The following is an 18486-nucleotide window of genomic DNA, read 5'->3' on the forward strand; positions in this document are numbered from 1 at the left end:
TAAGCCGCGAACACGAGAGAAAAAAAAAAAAAAAAAAAAAACAGAATGACGAAAGCAAGCGATTGGAAGAATGAGAAAAAAAAAAAAACCAAAACAACCCGTATTTTTGGTCAATCCATGGACACAGCCTGAAATGGATTTTTTGTTTCTTTTTTTTTTTTCGTATTGGTGTATGGTTCCGTACAATTGTGTAGGTATTGGCGCTCAGTAGCATACTATTACGTAGGAAAGATGTACAGTAGCGTAGGTTTGCGTAGACTTGCATATTATTATTAAGTAATTTTCGCGTCCTGTGCTCTACGTAAAATACGTAAAAATATAACTTTTTTTTTTTTTCGCGTACCCCGTGAGCTCCTTACCTGGATAAGAAAGCTCTCTCTCTCTCTCTTTTTTTTTTTGTAATCTGTCAAAGGAATTTCTGTTATATGTCTGCTATCTTGATAGTCATAGTACATGTCCCTTTAAGTGAGTAGGCCTACACTCGATTCATCACCCCAGAAAAGTTAAAGCTCGAGTCGAAATTCATGCTTTAGGCCTACACTTATTTCCAACATTTTGACAGTAGTGCTAGGGATGTAAGACCACTTGTAACTAACGGTATAGCTATTGATTCTGTTGCACCAATCCCCTCGTAGCCACACGACTTAGGAAAGTTTGGGTGGTATTTCACCCAGGGGAAGACGTAGATACAGGAGATGGAGCGGAAGCCTCCCTGTCCAATGGAAATTTGACCATAACACAAATTCAAATAATCAATGCAAAGCGCGGTACAAGGCAGCATCGTTTTAGAAAGCATTCGTGACCAGAGCAGAGAAAACAAATTACACTTCACTTGCTGTATCTGTGATTATATTTGCAGTTCCATGGTTTGGATAAAAGAAAAGGTCACCCTTATTCCTCTAATAATTTTGTCTTTCCAGCCAGGAGCACGATCATGTTCCAAGCCTGTCTAACAAGGGATATCTATTGTAAAGTGGGGCAGAAGTGTGAAGATATACAACTTTCTGAACATGTTTTTCCTGTATTCTATGAACAAAAGAACCAGTGTTGGACTAATTGAGGAAAACATTTTGTCTCGCATTAACACTTCTCTCAATGATCATAGTGATTGACTAAAGTGTCTCGGTAGTAACACACGCCGCATACCGTTCGGAAATGGCCATGAAAGCATTAATTCGGCAATACAATGTATTCTTATATCATCCATAAGTGGGAAAGGTCTCGCCTAAATTATATCATTGTGCCGTAAGTCCATGTAAGTCAAAGGATAATACTGAATATCTGTTTTTATAAGCATTCTTCCTAGTTTGTAATTCGTTTTCAAAAATATGTAACACTGTGGCCTTTATATTGTGGGCACAGATTAAAACTTCACCCTATCTCTCGTGACAGAGACTGGATAGGAACACTGATCACGTGGTCCGGAGAGTGTTACAGAACCACAGTGAACATGATCACGAGTTCTAGGAAATCAAATGATATGAAGTTCACACGAGTTGAGATCACTTTAGTCAGTAAATGTTGAAGTCATTTGAAATGACAATCAGGGTAACAATCAAAACTGGAAAATACGGTATAAAAAAACATGGCACTACTCAGTGTGCTCCCAACAGCTGCTAGAGAAAAGACGGGTGACCACGTGAGACTCGACAAACAAGAGCACATACAGACAAGGATATCTATTCAAACATGTAATGAGTAATAGAGTTATAATGTGTGTTACTTTACATGCCATGAAGGAAGAAAACTAATGCTGACTGACTGACAAAACAAGAATACTTGTTTAGAGTCCACTCTAAAATTATGAGATTTTGCGAATGACCATGCGTCATTATGACTAAAAGTGAACACAGGCATGCAGTGGTAAGGTATTATGGGTTTATAGTCTAACAGACAGGGGTACTTTGAGAATGATGGAGAGTGTAGACAGTGGGAATTGCCCACTTTTAAAATGAACCACTGATGAGAAGTTTCTTAAAGACCAAAGAGAGAGATGTGAAGTTATAAGGAACTATAAAAAACTTTGTGTAAAAAAAAAGTAGCATTAGACAAAATTCTAGTATTCTATTCTTACTTTACAGCGACAAAGGCAAAAAGTCTGAACACAAGTACACCTGGGCCCCGTTTTATCAAAAGATAAAATCGATTTTAAATTTCCTTACCACACAGTCTGCCATAGACTTACAGTTGAAATCAACTTTATAATCGATTTTAACTCTTCATAAAACAGGGCCCTGTACTACTAATTCTATATGTTCTAGATCACATTCTTTGCCACTATTGACACACCTCCTACCATAAATTCGTTTATGAAGATTATTAAAAGCACAACTTCCACAACCAATAATTTGCATTTCACTGATGATTAATACTTTTATATAGAAAGTACTGCATACTCATTTCTTCCCTACATACAGGTGAAATCAACAAATAAATTTGATGCGTGTATTTGTTGCCTGCCGATATATCATACTGCTACGGAAATAACATTGTAATAAGGTCTTGAACATCAACTTGAACAGAGCACACTGAAAGTCTCATTGTAACTAGACAATTGGTCATTTCATTCCCCCTCAGCGTCGATGATAATGAAATTCTAACAGTCGTAACAGTCGCATAGTTTTAATAGCACGATTCAATGCTTCAAAAAGAAATAGAAACTACATGAGAAACATATACGTGGTTGATGTAATATTGTACAAGAGATAGATAAATAGATAAGATAGATAGATAGAGAGAGAGAGAGAGAGAGAGAGAGAGAGAGAGAGAGAGAGAGAGAGAGAGAGAGATAAAATGAGAAGAAGAAAATGACCAGGTATCCGGGGCAATATATCCAGTCCGAGTTTGAGAGACAAGAAACTAATCCAACAGTGGGAGGTTTCTCCCGTGGGTCGCATCTATCACGTCTAGGCTACACAAAATACCTCTCACGTGCAAGCTTGATTAGTGTGTATGGTATACATTTCCCTGACCTGACTGACGTGACGGTGTGTATACAGTGTATCTCCATCAAACATGAAATAATCCCAGTCTTTTCTGGAAAGACACGACTCATATAACACGGATGAGTCCAATCATCCGAGGCTCATGCACAGCCCATCTCAATCACTCTTATCGAGCTAAATTACAAACACTGATATCCGAGAGATTTACAGGATAATGTGATCAATAACGAGTGTATTGCCCCTACGTTAGTAGCTGGCAACATTCTCTCGCACCAATTTGTGCTGCGACCATTTCTACACCGTTTTATGTCTTGTCTATATGACGTAGTCTATAAATCATTTGGATTGCGAATCACTCGCATAGTATCGGGAATGAAGTGTATTCATCGCTGGACTCAGCTCGTCTATTTTAAGCGCGGCTCTTCAACAGCTGTCATCGCTCTCATCAATATTATTGTCTTCTTGATAAATGATCAGTGGCATACGTTTCCAGATGTCATGAAAAATGTGACAGATTATAGCGTGCGTGATAATCAAATTGAATGGGGTTTCTGGTCAGATAGTATCTACTATTGCACGTCATACATCGTTGAAACGGACTCACTATACTTTGTGATGTAGACTCTGCTGTTAGCGTCATTACATCTAGATAGATTTGTGTCCTAGCACCTTTGCCACATAATATTTCTAGAAGGGTTTCAAAACGTAATTATGATAATGTAAATCCGTAGCTTAATGAAAGCCGTATTGTGGGGAATGATTTGGTGCATGATGTAAGCTTTCTTATACTTGTAGAGTTATGCAAGTTGATAGGGCAGGGTGGGGTGGTGCAGTTTGATTATTTATCGAGAATGCTATTCTGGTTGTGAGCAAGAAAAGGTTCGTGGCTGTGGTTGAACTTGTCCTATAAGTACCAATGTAATCTTCAGAACAAGAGCTAGCCGCATGACTGAATTGAATATCGGTAGTTTGTCTACACTTAGATAGATTATTTTGTAAAAGGTCACGATGTGATCCAATGGTTTCTAAAGCGGACCTCCTTCTCACAAGAAAATAAAAAAAAGATAACCGCTCCTTTTGAGAAGCTGAAATCTCCCCATGCATTTATTCTTGCTAGACCATCACTTGGAAATAGACAGCGAGGTTACAATCGACAATGCTTGAACAATTGCAAGTACGTCAACTCAACGTCACGTCTCCCTTGTCGCATCAAGTTCCAAGCGGTAATGAAATCAGTGTTTGAATCATTGCTTGATAAGATAGGCATCTATACCTCAGTGAGTGGTGAGTAAAAGTTAACGTTCGTGGGCATCATCTTGTGGTTTCTGTGCAACCAGTGCACTGATATGTTCGAGAATGATTTTGATATTTGACGTTGTGTAACAGGTGGATGGTTGTCTGTCAAATGCTCATGATACTCCAGCAGTAATCAAACTAATCTTGAGTAATGAATCAATCAGCGTCCGATCACTCCTAACCTTTCAACCGTCTGCTGACTGTAATTGGCTGCACTTTGTACAGAGTTCAATGCTAACCGTTACTCACTATACCACTGCAAACAGCAGGTCGATGAAAAAAAAAAAGAAAAGAAAAGAAAAAGAAAACAAATCTGAACTTTGTATATTAGCTTGTCTCATACCTAGTTACACATGATGAGTTGTATGGGCGAGCTAATCAATTCGCTCTTAGATCAGGCAGAGCATACGTTTTTCCCCGTTTTTATTAATTCAACAAAAGTAATTACAGTTCGATCATTAATAATAATAATGAGAACAGTCTTAGCTGAAACATCATGGACCGTGTGTTCCTCCATACGTTTCTTTAAATTCATGTTTATGCAATCATTATACAACTATATTTCGTGCATATCTATCCATCTATATCAGTCTATCTATATATTTTGTTTTGTTTTGTTTTGTTTTTTTCCGGAGGCGCACAAAGTCAGATATTGATAATTGTATCACTGTATCACATGTATTTTTTCATCCTCTTCTTGTCGTTACTGTAATTTTGGTTTTGCATTGTTCTTATGTTATTATGTATAAGAGCATAATAATCTGACAAGGGGCGAAGCCCGAAAGCTAAGTATGGCAGTTGTATGGGGCATATAACACAGCTACGTCCTCGGTGTAATTCTGTTGTCACTGTATGTATATATAAATATATATATATATATATATATATATATATATATATATATATATATATATATATATATATATATAGGGAGAGAGAGACAGAGAGAGACAGAAAGACAGGGAGAGAGAGTGAGGGTGAGATACACAAAATAATCTATGCGCGTGCGTGTGCGTATATATACACGCTTACAAAGATAATAACACATACATGTGTTTGTTAATAATTACCTATATAATTTTTTTTTTTCAAAGGCTCTTTTTTTTAGGTTTATTAGTTTTTTTTTCTTTCCTGTCATAAGTCCTGCTGGAAGTACGATTATAGATGAAAACGAAGAACAGTGTTAGCTATCACCCTTGTTTGGTTGCTGTTTATGCTTTCGTTTAGTACAGATCATGTATACGCCTGTGTTTATACAGTAATCAAGTACTCGAAGTAGGCCTACAGAACTATGTTTGACACACATACTTAACCCTCAACTCATAAGCAATCAATGTAAACATACATACGCAAACACACATGATATTCAGTAGACACACTTGCCAACATGTGCGCTTACATAGATGACTACATATCATTTGTTCACACACACATACATACATACATACATACATACATACACCCGAACATTGATTTATACATTTCTTCATACACTCTCTCACACACACATTCACACTGGGTGCAATGATGAGCACGTGTCGGTTGCCGTAAATGTATTTTGCTGAAAATACCTCAGACCTCTCTTTATGAAGCTACGCAGAGCCCCTGGCGTGAGGCACGCTGCTACTTAGACAAATTAGAATCCTGCAGTAAATTCCCAGGTACTTTCACACCATACAAGAGAGTGAGGGCAGTAATGGCAACTACGTGCCCTTTGAAGAGAATCATCCACACCCCATGGCTCCCTCTGACGTATCAATTTGCTTGCACCGAACATGAGCCACGTGCAACATAAATAATACACGTTAATCATTCGCATCTTATCACATTACAGCAGCGATGTCAGTTTTTCATCAGCCGACTCTGGAACCGAGGACATCTCGGCGGAAAAAATAAAGAAACAAAAAGAGTTTTCAGTCTTTGATCTTAAGCCTCCTCGTGGGATAGAATTTTGAAACTAAAGATGAATATGACGTGGTGAAAGGGACTGCGTGAAGGCGCTTACAGTGTCAATATAGACATCCTTATAATAACTTCATTTCCTGTCTGCGTGTGAGCATACATCTTCAGTGTTATATAGGTCGTTCTGAACACGTGGGGCAGGTTAGTAATCCAACCAACCTGCCTGAGTGTTGACATAAAACGTGATGCGAATACCCAGCAAACGTATTCTCAGCTGTTGGAACCATCTTCCGACAAAGGGTTCGAGCCCCACCCTATCCGCCCTAGCCTAGGCTTAGAGTTTGTGTCAATGCCAAAGGGTCGAACACACATCATTATAAAATCCGCGTTAATTTGTCCCAACCTGGTATAAGCCATTACATAAAAGAATCGATTAAAGAAATGAAAGCATAAATAATATTTTTCTTCTTTAAAACATGAATCAGAAACACTCAAACAGTCAAAGATCGACAACCTTCTCGCTTTATCATGAGTTGCAATAATGGATGGCCGTGGTGCCTTTTGGTATTTCACAGAATATATCAACCAATATGTTAGTCCGTCTTCTTCTTCTTCTTCTTCTTCTTCTTCTTCTTCTTCTTCTTCTTCTTCTTCTCCTCCTCCTCCTCCTCCTCCTCCTCCTCCTCTCTTCTTCTTCTTCTTCTTCTTCTTCTTCTTCTTCTTCTTCTTCTTCTTCTTCTTCTTCTTCATTGTCTCTTTGTATTTTACTTCAGTTGGAAGGAGATTATGATAATAACCATGGATCATGAAATAAAACCACCGACACCACCGTCAACCCCCTTCTCAATAATTATAAACAAATGCAGGAATGAAAATAACGTACGTCTACGTTAAAATCGGCAGACTTTGGGGTATCTGTTTTGCATTGAGGTTCTAAGGTTATAGGTATAAAAAAAAAACAAAATGACTATCGTGTTAAGATTATCTTAATCTCATTGCCATGTCTCTTCATATTTATGCCTCATGTTAGTTTTCTCCATTTTCCATTGTGGAAATACGAATGCAAATGTGTGAACGAAAACCCAACATAGCCACAGTCTCACACAAAAAACAACGTTCATAGTTGAGTAAAATCATGACTATATTGATGTCAGCAAGTGTACCAAACTTACGTTAATGTTATCATCCTTTCAGAGTTATCCTTTTTTTTTCCACCCTCACTAATGACAAAGGGTATATATTGCCATTATCTCGTCGGTGGTTTTTTTTTTTTCAGATTTTCTCAAGATTTCTAGAATACTGGCATGAAAAATATGCAGCTCTGTTTACCAGTTTCTGACGCTACATTTCTGATGCATTTTATGGAATCCTCTCTTTAATCACCAGTTGTACAATGCTGAAGAGTACCTACTGCTGCATGATCAATTTAGTCTGGCAATCTACAGAGAAATTAAGAACCAGAGGTTTGACATTTATAACGAATACACTAGATTAACAGTTCGGTTTGAAGAATATTAGACATCAGAGGTATAAGATATCTTTTATCTCTACCATATATATATATATATATATATATATATATATATATATATATATATATATATATATATATTACATATATTATATATATATATATATACATATATATATATATATATATATATATACTCCTAGATGGGTCATTTGGAAGACATTTCCATTTGTTTTATATGCAAATTTATTATTACATGTTCAATGACAGTTTTCGCAATGGAGACACGAAAATTGTCTCCTTAATGACCAGTTGTCTCCCTAATGAAGACACTTCCCCCCAATATGTCTCCCTAAGGTGCCAACTAGGGATATATATATATATATATATATATATATATATATTACATATATTATATATATATATATATATATATATATATATATATATATATATATATATATATATATAAAGTAAGGGATCAATATAACATGATGAACATCGGGTAAAACAGACTGTCGTATATGGAAAATCCCCTAAGAGCAAGGGTCACGCGTTTTTGTTTGTTTGTTGTTTTTTTTTTTGATACCCAGCAATGCGACGACCTCAGTAGCTGCTACATTCATGTTCACTAACGGTAATCTTAATTCAGTATCCTTTGTTCGCTTACCAGATAGTGGTGCCTTGGCAATGTTGGATTCCCACTACATTTCTGTGATTGATTTCTCATAGATTCACCTGCCTTCATAGGTTTATCTGAGAGTGGTTTGCTTTGGTCGGGCAGTTATTCCAGATAAAAAAAACAAAACAAAAACTAACCAACCAACCAACCAAACAAACAAACAAACAAACAGCACATACTGATCATCACGGTCGCAACAAACGTGAAGTTATTTCGCTATGCGGGTTACCATTTGTCAGCATTTTGTTTTGGTGTGGTTCCAATATGAATACAGTTGAACGACGTAATGATTGCTGATAGACAACAATAGGCAACATACCATAAGAAGCGTGCTTTCAGCTCCCACGTATATAGCTGTGAAGCGTTCGTCATTGCAACGATAAGATAAATGAACATTGTGAGAACAGCGCGGCAATAGAGGTCCCTGGATCTCAGTTGGATCCGATCACGGCTTCATAATAGTGGTACTATATCCACCATGATTGGTTACTCACCAGTCTACCAAATACGTGCTTACAGATAAAACCTTCGGGACTGACGATGTATTTTATCCAAGGTAACTCCCGCACGTATGGTTGAAAAAAAGAGACAAGGATTTACTTTGGACTTTACGGAGGAGCAATAGAGAATGTCTTCGTGCCGAAGCATAAATATTTCGAGTTGGCGATGACACCGCAGAGGTATTAAATGGTAATGCCTGTTTCCTTAGTAAAAGTAAGGCATATCCCACAGCACTGATGATGGTTTCAGCAGCCTGAGCCACGTTTGAGCAGCATCACACTATTTATATGAATGAAAACATGTCAGTTACTAACTCACTCAGTCTCTGCAAAGTTTCCAAGGGGATTGTCGTCTGTCATGCAACTTTGATAAGAAGGTCGTGAGGAAACAATGAACCTCTCTAGAGGTCGCCGTGTGAAAATTACTTGCCTTCCAGCAAAGTGAATTAGGCCAATTCATGTTCTTCATAATAACTCGTGTGTAAAACACACAAGGGTAAATTGGGGGATATGAAACTATATTGGCAAAGAAGAGAAAACTGGTGGAGTAGAGGTACAAAGCATACAATTCTGGAGGCCACTATTAGGGTACAAATCATTAGAATGTAAAAAGCTTACCGTCATTTTCATTTCTTGTCTTTCTATCCTGAAAATTCCATCCACAAATCAAATACATAATTAGAGTTTGGTAGCCGGAATAATGCTAGAAATCTTGTCATAAGAGAGTGAAATAGAACGAATAGGTAACGAGCTTGAAAATTCGGGCCTTCTTTACAATCCCATCCTTGTGCACGTAATTGTTGAAATACTACAATTTCATTAATTTTATAAATATGGCGATAACATCAATCCATGAACATGCAAATAAATTTAATTATACAGCAGTCGATTATGCATTGTTTACAGTGGTAAAACGGTGTGATATTCTTGATATCTTCCCTTGAGTGAATATTTTTGCAAAGCTGATCGATACAAAAACAAGCAAAAGCAGGAAATAGTGTTCGAACGCTAACTTTAGTCTCATGGAGATTTTAAGACGCCATCCATAGGGTCCTCGTGGTCAAGGCTCATTTGGGCATTGGGGACTGTAATTACCGTGCCTATTACGTATACATGACCCTCCCTTTCTCGTACCTCCTTACGGGAACTATGGGGACCTAAAGATTCCAGCTCAGTGGCCCATCAACAGACGCGAGAGGGTGCTTTACTCCTAAATAATAGACGAAGTAATTCATACAGTCCACTGCGGCAGTCTACATTTCTTTTCAAGCATTTAGCATGAATGATAGATAGTGCATTTACGCTGGAAGCAGCGTCCTCTATTTTCGGCCCCAAGCATCGTAGAGGAAAGATTAACACTTTGAAATATTCACATTGCATTCCGGTTCGACACACCTTTACACCTTTCCCTGCCTTGCTCACCCAGTCATAATAATTGTATCTTGAGGTCAAAGTTTTAACCTCACATGGTAATGATTTAACCTTGGCGTAGCAATGATGCGTGTAAACGATCGTAATAAATTCAAAGGAATGGTAAATATCCCCAGATCCTACAGATGAACCAAGCCTCCCCCCATAAATATAAATATGAGAAAAACACACGCTCAAAACGTCCCCCCGGAAAGAAAAAAAAACGCCCTAAAAAAAAAAAGAACAACCCCATGGTTTCTACTGGAATCAAAGAAAAGCAGTACATTCATAAATGTTTAAAAGACTCCTCCAGTCTTTGATCAACAGAGCATTACAATATTTTTTTCTTCTTCTCCTCGTAATTATTTTCTTCTTCTTCTTCTTCTTCTTCTTCTTCTTCTTCTTCTTCTTCTTCTTCTTCTTCTTCTTCATTTTCTTTTTCTTCTTCGACTTCTCCTCCTCCTCTAGTCCTTTCTTTGAATAAAACCAAAACTGTGTCTTGATTGTAGCAAGAAACTGAATTGAAATCTGTAAGGTAAGCATTAAACCAACATTGAATTATTTAATCTACTTTACACTCCGAATGGGATTTCGCAAGGTTTTTATTTTCGTGATTGTTTGCGAGTAGGGTATATTTGCTATTTGAGACTTTAAAAACACGCAAAAATATAAACTCTAATCCCATATGACTCTGACTTGCTTGCATACAGTATGTCTCCCCCCCCCCCCAAAAAAAAAAATACAATCATATGTTCGCTTTGATAAATTCCAATATGATTAAAATATCTGAATTCTATTTCAGGACCTTAAAATATAACATCTTAGCTATATTTCGCAGAAAACTTCATTCAATTCAGTTAAGTGGTTACAGAGAAATATGAATCGTTGTAAAGCATGTCACGGGTCTCATTCTTCCAAGTTTAGCACTCGAATGCTCTTGGAACTGCATATTAATGTGTGAACACACTGACAATGGAAAGAACTTGGAGGGAAGAGATTCCTGACATGCTCTTAAAAATTCTCATTTCTCTTTGACCACTGAAGGAAATCGGATGGGGTTTTCTGTAAGACGTGGAAAATAAGTTATAATCATTAATACCCTGAAATCGTATTTGGATGGACTCACTATTTTGCGGAGGGTCCCTTTGTATTTTGTTATTTCTTCTTCTTTTTTTTTGAGAGAGGGGCATATACGGTGCATTTCTTCTTTCAATACTGTTTACCACACAAATTTAATCACTCACAAAATTGTTGGGAAGTCTCGATTCGCAAAGAAACCCAACAACAACAACAGCCAAAAAAAAAAATGGACTCACTAATATGGCGTATACAGTATTACCTTCTTGTTTATAGTTTCGTGTTATCTTCATTTTCGTAAGTCACTAAGGTGAAGTACATAGAAGTATATCATCCAAATATTACGCATCATCCCACTGAAATGGGTGGACATTACCCAACAATGTGAAACGAGAAACCATTGCATTTGAAGTATTATTGATCTTTGGAAATACATAATACATGAAATATCGAACCCAATATATCGACGTCACTAAGTAATAGCCTAAGCTTATCAACTGAGAAAAAAAAAAGTGAAAGATGAGCTTTATGAGACATAAGATGTACTGCGTCTATCCCACAGCATGCGTCAATTAGCTTTCATAATTAGGCCATCCATCAACGGTAATACCAGCGAGAAAAAAAAATAGAAAGGAATTAATGGTTGCCTCTCTCACTGGAAACGAGCAGTACGTGAGTGAATGAGCTAGACTCTGAACACGTATTCTGGCAGGTTCCTAGGCGATCGCTTGAACCATACCAGGTTTGGAATTCTCACTTATATCACCCCACCCCCCCCCCCCCAAAAAAGAAGGGAGACAGGAAGAAAGGAAGAATAAGAATAATGATAAGAGAAAACTGGCACTGCGCTCGTGATGACGCGAAATGGCGCCATTCTCTAGCTTACCATTACTATCATGTGGAGACCTGCTAGTCCGCACCGTGTGTCAGCCACATGGACCGATAATGTTTACTAGAGAGTTAGACCAAGGACGTGTGATTTACTTTGATGAATAATTCACATGGGACAGACTCTTTCGTAGTCTTCTTTTACAAGCTCAAATAAAGAGAGGTTTGCATGCTATAACCAAAATTGGACATAGAGCCTGTACCTGTGTTTCAATAAATTTCCACAATTTGCTCGTTATGCCGGTGGGAGATCAGTTTTCTCTGTGACGTCATGAAGCGTCTGAGGCTCGCTGTTTCCCAGGGCATTATTGAGCAAACGTGACGCCATTTTATTCCTACTGCTTTAGCGTGCATACAGCAGGCAAGTACGGTTGTACTGTGCGTGGTGTGGGTATACTACCATGCATTGTCTTTTCTATACCACTGGTTAGGCAAAAAAGCACTGATTCTCGTGTTTTCACCAAAGTCTGCGATGAAGTCGTCCCTATGGACCATGATGAATGAACGTATGCATCCTGAAAATAACATAGGCGAATCGCTACATAATCATAACATAAGTGTATGTCTAAAAAAAAACCGAATATACAACATATTTGCGATTTATTCCGTTTAGAGGTCGCTGAAATAAATTGATTTACGCCATTGCCACATACCTTGCATATACGTTTTTACATCTTTCTTAACTACTCTCAAGTTAGAATCTCTTCTCCAAATATCCCAGTCGTTGTTAGCTTTGGCGAGCCAAAATGATGCAGTGACACATGTTTGCACCAACTATTTGCTAAGAACACACATCCACTGCGCACCTTTCACACGTGTAGTCAAGTGAGTGAGGTAGTATGTGGTTAGAATACTGAGAGGTGAGCCAAACATGCCCGAGAAAGCCTTCATAACAATGGTCAGCGATTTTTTTTCCTCGGATGATTTGTTCCATTTTGAACAGATAGTTTATTTCAATCACTAGAAATATATTATTCATCTTTGTCTTATAATCTGAATGCAGTTCTCTGGACTTTGAACCTTTCCTCAAATGATTACACTCCCTTTCATGGAACCATGAACGAAGCTGATAGTATAACAGACCCCCTTGTCTCTAAGTAGATGAGTATGACGTCATGTCATGACGAAATATAGGGGCATGGCGACCGAAGAGGAAACACTAATAACACACGATACAGTCACAACCATAACGCATCGTGAAAGCAACTACAAAGCTCAAAAGAAAAGCTGGCATTAATGAAAGAAACTAATTCAATGGAAAGTCATTTGCCTAAACAAACTCGTGTTATTCACTCCTGATAACATTCAACTTACTGATACAGTTTACAGTGGTGAATGGACATGATTATCAGGTCTTTTAAACAGTAATTTAGTAAAAAAAAAAGAATAGTGATCCTTTGTTGCATTACAGAAGGTCATACAAAATAAACAAGGTGAGTAGCCTTAACGAACCTTCTAATAGCAAAAACTCACTATGGATTCCTAAAAAAAGAAATTATATTTGGAACTTTCTTCCTTCTGAACAGTACATAAAAAAAAAACAATGTAAAAACAATGTTGCTCTCTGGATATCAGTGATTTCACAATGCCATTTAATGTACTATACATGAAATTCCTTCGTGGAAATTGTACGTAATCATGTAACCGACCATGACCTGTAACTGTTCACCTGTACCTCGGTAAAAAAATATCATGCGCCTTGCCGATCAGTGATCCAGGTGATCTAACTTTGTGTAAGCCTTTAGTGAAAGCAGACATAACCCTCCTTTCCTTTTTCCTTTCTTCTATTCTTTCTGTACGCAAGTCATCCCTCCCTCCTCTTTTTCCGATATCTATTATGTACGAGACCTGCATGCAAATCAAGCTACGCTAAAGCTGTAGTCCTTCTGTATTATACGTTTAGCTGTACATTGTGAAGGCAATGAGGAAAAAAAACCTCTTTTATATAATATCAATATGTCAATTTCTTATGACACTGCTATGGCGTTTTGTTTTGTTTTGTTGTTTTTTTTTTGTCTAACCTCCCACAAGCTTGAATGCATCTAATCTGAAGCAGAGCTCCTCTATATGATGCGTTAATCTAGTTACCAGGTTTGCAATATCGTTTCTCTAGTAGCTTCATGGAAGTGGAAGACAGCAATGTTGTGTCATGGAAAAGCCTTCCGACCCGAGAATCTTAAAAAATCCAACCAAGGAAACTGATGATTGGAGACTTGATAAAGCTTTCTTAGACGGTGACGACCAAAATCATATCCCTACATGTATGTACATGTAAACGGAGATTATACGCACAGACGCCCCACTGGCTTCATTGACTATGATAACAATCAACTGATGGCCCGTGGATTTCCTCTGCCTATAATATAATATTTCTACGATCTAGATCATTTGTGACACCCATCTCAATACAAATACAACGTCAATAGATGATATTGTCAGGTTAAAGTCAACTTCTGAAAGATGAAATTCGCAGCAAAAAGATAATTATAATTATTACTCGTCGAAGTTGGATTCAAGCAATAACATACCATAAAGAACTCCACATGCGTGCTGAAATGCATATCATATACTTACACTGATCTCCCATTTATTTTGTTTCAAACAAAGAGGAAATCTAAAACTCCATGGCAACCCCTGATAAAGGATTATGATATCAACCCAAACATTGGTGCACTAATGAGCATTATACACTTCATGAATCCTTGTTTCTGATTGGTTGGCCTAACATAAACAATGGCCCGCGCAGCACGAAGCTTCATCAAACTGCCCTCTATCGAAAGTGCGCGGATGTACGCTGACGTGTGTATGCGCTGTGCTTTGCCTTGTTTTCACAGCCTGCGCGAGTACCCCACTCACCGCAGAGCAGCGCTAAAAGCGAAATTTCTCAACCACAATGCACAACCCTTGCCTTGTCGTAAACACAGCAGATCGTCGCTAGCGATTAGCACGGGTGTGATTATCATACAGTCGCATTGCAAAACGGTCCGGCATTTGCAGACAGGAATTTGTTCTTGGTATTGTTGATATTATTGTTTAATAAATGCATTGTTGGTATGGTTGATATAAGTTGTCTCTCGGGATCTCAACTCCACGTTATGACCCTTGGAGCAAGCTCCTCGGGTCATAGAAAGAGTTGAGATCCCTCAAGCAACTAATATCAACCATGCCCCGAAAAACATTTCACATCCGTATACTATTTAGTCTCTTCAAGATCGTGTCAAAGCATGCAAGCAAATGATGACTGCTTAAAGGTAGGGAATACCTTTTACAGACCTCCCAAAATGCAGCAAAACATAAAATATGAACCTCAAGGGACTTGTTTAGGCCACTGCTGAGAAATTTGGAAGTCAACAGTTATCTACAATTTGAATAATGCACAAAACTCAACTACTCAGTAGTTCTGTGTGTCAGCCACACTTTAGCCTTTTTGTTGCAGTCTTCTGTTTTTTTTTTAATCTATAAACACAAATTTAAAAGTATAAGAGCTGATGTAATAACATATAGAGTGTGTGGCAAGAATGTATTATTATAGAAATGTTTGTAAGTTTTGATGAACTTTCTTCACAAAATATACATGATGGACACATACATGCAGTGCATGGGTCTGCAAAGGTAGCCTAGTAATGAACTGGAATTTACGGTGAGCCCCGAAAAAAATTCAATTCAAAATCTAACGGTCAATAAAAATGTACTAAATGTTACCTTCCACTTTCAATACTTTATGGGAGTTTCTAAAATGATACTCTCTTCAACATACCACTGTATTTAACTCTTCATTTAAGGCATGCAAATGGGATTCCCTACCTTTAAGGAGTTTTTGCTGTAGCGTTTTCCTTAGAATTTTATATACCCAACGAGTGGATAACAGGAAAAAAAAAAGAATATGAAGCAGGAAAACAAACCAAAGTGGTTGTAAAACGCCGTTTAAATCATTACTTGCTCTTATTTTGTTGCTTCCAAGTTTCGATAGGATTCGTGCAATGTAATGAATAGAAACATTATGCTTTACTTACCTCATCTTTGGGGCAGGAATGGACATTGACGTGGTAGAGACAACAATTATCTAGTGTGGCTTCAGAGGCAGAAGGGCAGCGTGTGTTGTGACACCATGCCCTAGCTTCTTCTCCAGTTCTGAACACAGAGGAAGTAAAACAAAAAAAAAATTACCAAAAGTTACATAAACGAGGTTTGATAAGGATGCCAATACAGTCAATAAAATGCTAAAATGAAACATAACATCAAGGGTTAGTATTATATACGACCAGGTATACTGTCCCTCTGCACCTCTCCTGCTAAGTGAATGCTTAGTTTACAATATTCATTTTCATAATGAGATAATGAATGACATAATCGAGTATAATTGTCATATGTCACAGTCAAGTATAACGGTAGAATACTGCTAAATGTTTCTTTGGTTTTGATGCAGGTGACTCTTCGGTTAATCCTTTCACGTTTTTGAGGCTTCCAGCTCTTCGTCAGCCAGAGAGAAACAGCTAGAAGCTGGGAGAGAGAGAGAGAGAGAGAGAGAGAGTTGGGAGAGAGACAGTGAAGGAAAGGAGGGAGGGAGAGACAGGGGAGAGAGCGAAACAGAGCAGGAGAGAGTACGAGAAAAAGCGTGGAAAAAAAACGAAGAAAAAGTGAACAAAAATAACAAATTTGCAAAGCACAACAAAAACAAGATCTTTCTGTAATCCAAACAGAAGATCCATTTACAATCAAGAAAGAAATTGTTTTGGTGCTTGACTGTTTTTTTTTTTTCTCTCATCCTAGCCACTCTCTTCTGTGGTCCCTGTGCCCCGGCAATCAAAGGCACATAGCAAACATTTCCATTTGAATTAAATATGTTACCTTGGTGTAAACCAGTATCATTGGTGCTTTTCATTTTCCCTTTCTACTGTTCTAAATCTTATCACGAAGACAAAAGTTCATACCAACTCTAGTCAGCTATAGATTACTTTTGAAATAAATGAGACTGTTAATCATGTTGTGGTATTTCCCCCTTTTCAGGACTTTTTGATCTTTTCTTCTTTACGTGTTTTCTGTTTTCTCTTCTCTTCTCATAATCATTATCTAAAATCAAATAAAAACGAAACATTGGTCTCAAATAGCAATGTTTATTATTCCGATTTGTTTGTTTAGCTCTGCATGTTTTAAGCCACATTAACTACTTCAAATGTTTTGAAAACTGTTGGAAGGATTTAATGCAAGATAAAAAGCTGAGTAACATTTCCCCGAGGAGAGTGGACGTTAATACATTTCCTGAAAGAAGATCCAATTCCCTTTACGTGGAAAATACAACATAACATAATGTTTTTAATTACGCCAATAACTAACAGTTAGCACTCCATGACGAACAACGAAGCGGGTAAATTTGATGATCTGAATTCGACACTCTAAAATAATTCCGAGTCAGAACTGACCTGGAACTGGGCCCGTTAGGGTCACATACAGTATCGGGTAAAAAATGACTTAGAATTTGGTCATGAAGACCCCGAATGGGGTCACCCTGACCCAATTCATGACTCTGAATGGGTCATATCTGACCCCATTCCTTGTGACCCCAACGGACCCAGTTCCGGACCCGGATGTTTTAAGACTGAACTGACATTGACTGAGTAAGATTAATGGTAATACTATGATGACAAAACCATCAGAATATGATGCAAATATGGTGTATCATCTGAGCAGCTATAGGGCTCACACCCGTAAATACAATGGAATGTCCCAGACCCCTTCACAAATTCGTACCAAAGATACCAAAATAAATGAAGAAAAAAATTAATTAAAAATCAATGATGCAGTTTGGCAAGAAACTGAATAGCTGTAGATATTGAGTATGAATTCCTCTACAAATTGCATTTTGGTTGGAAGATGAAAGCTTTTCTGGTGGAATTTGAGGGGACTATATTTCATTGGGTACGTGTACGGAAAATGGGTGATTTTTTGAGTGACAAGAACTCGTAGTCTGGCTTTGCGGACCCCTGGACAGAATTTGAACTAAAGAATCCACCCTGAAAATTTGATGGATGAAAAGGTATATCTAACTTATCCAGATTAGTGAAGCTGAAATACCTCATTTCTCCCAGCTATTTTACAGAATTTTTTGAAATTTGATTTTTAACACACATCCCTATGGGGAAATATCTATGGGTGTGAGCCCTACAGAGGATGCATGCAATGCACACAAGTCTATGGGAAGTATTCATCCCATACAAACTCTGCTGGTTTATGTTGATCTATTGGGTCAGATCTCTTCCTCCCTCCCCCCTTCCCCTTCCTACCCCCCCACCTCTCTCCTCTACCCCCCCCCCCACT

At 37.8% G+C, this 18486-nt stretch overlaps 1 protein-coding gene across 1 annotated transcript in view; it reads right to left on the reverse strand.

Annotated features, from left to right (window-relative positions):
* The window catches only part of LOC140236851 (atrial natriuretic peptide receptor 1-like), a 111341-nt gene that overhangs the window by 60876 nt on the left and 31979 nt on the right, over positions 1–18486 (reverse strand). The window contains exon 2 of the mRNA XM_072316786.1: positions 16185–16302. Within this exon, the coding sequence (XP_072172887.1) occupies positions 16185–16302 (118 nt within the window). The remainder of the gene's footprint in view (positions 1–16184; positions 16303–18486) is intronic.

This window comes from Diadema setosum, chromosome 13 (genome assembly GCF_964275005.1).
Source record: "Diadema setosum chromosome 13, eeDiaSeto1, whole genome shotgun sequence".
Classification (NCBI taxonomy): domain Eukaryota; kingdom Metazoa; phylum Echinodermata; class Echinoidea; order Diadematoida; family Diadematidae; genus Diadema; species Diadema setosum.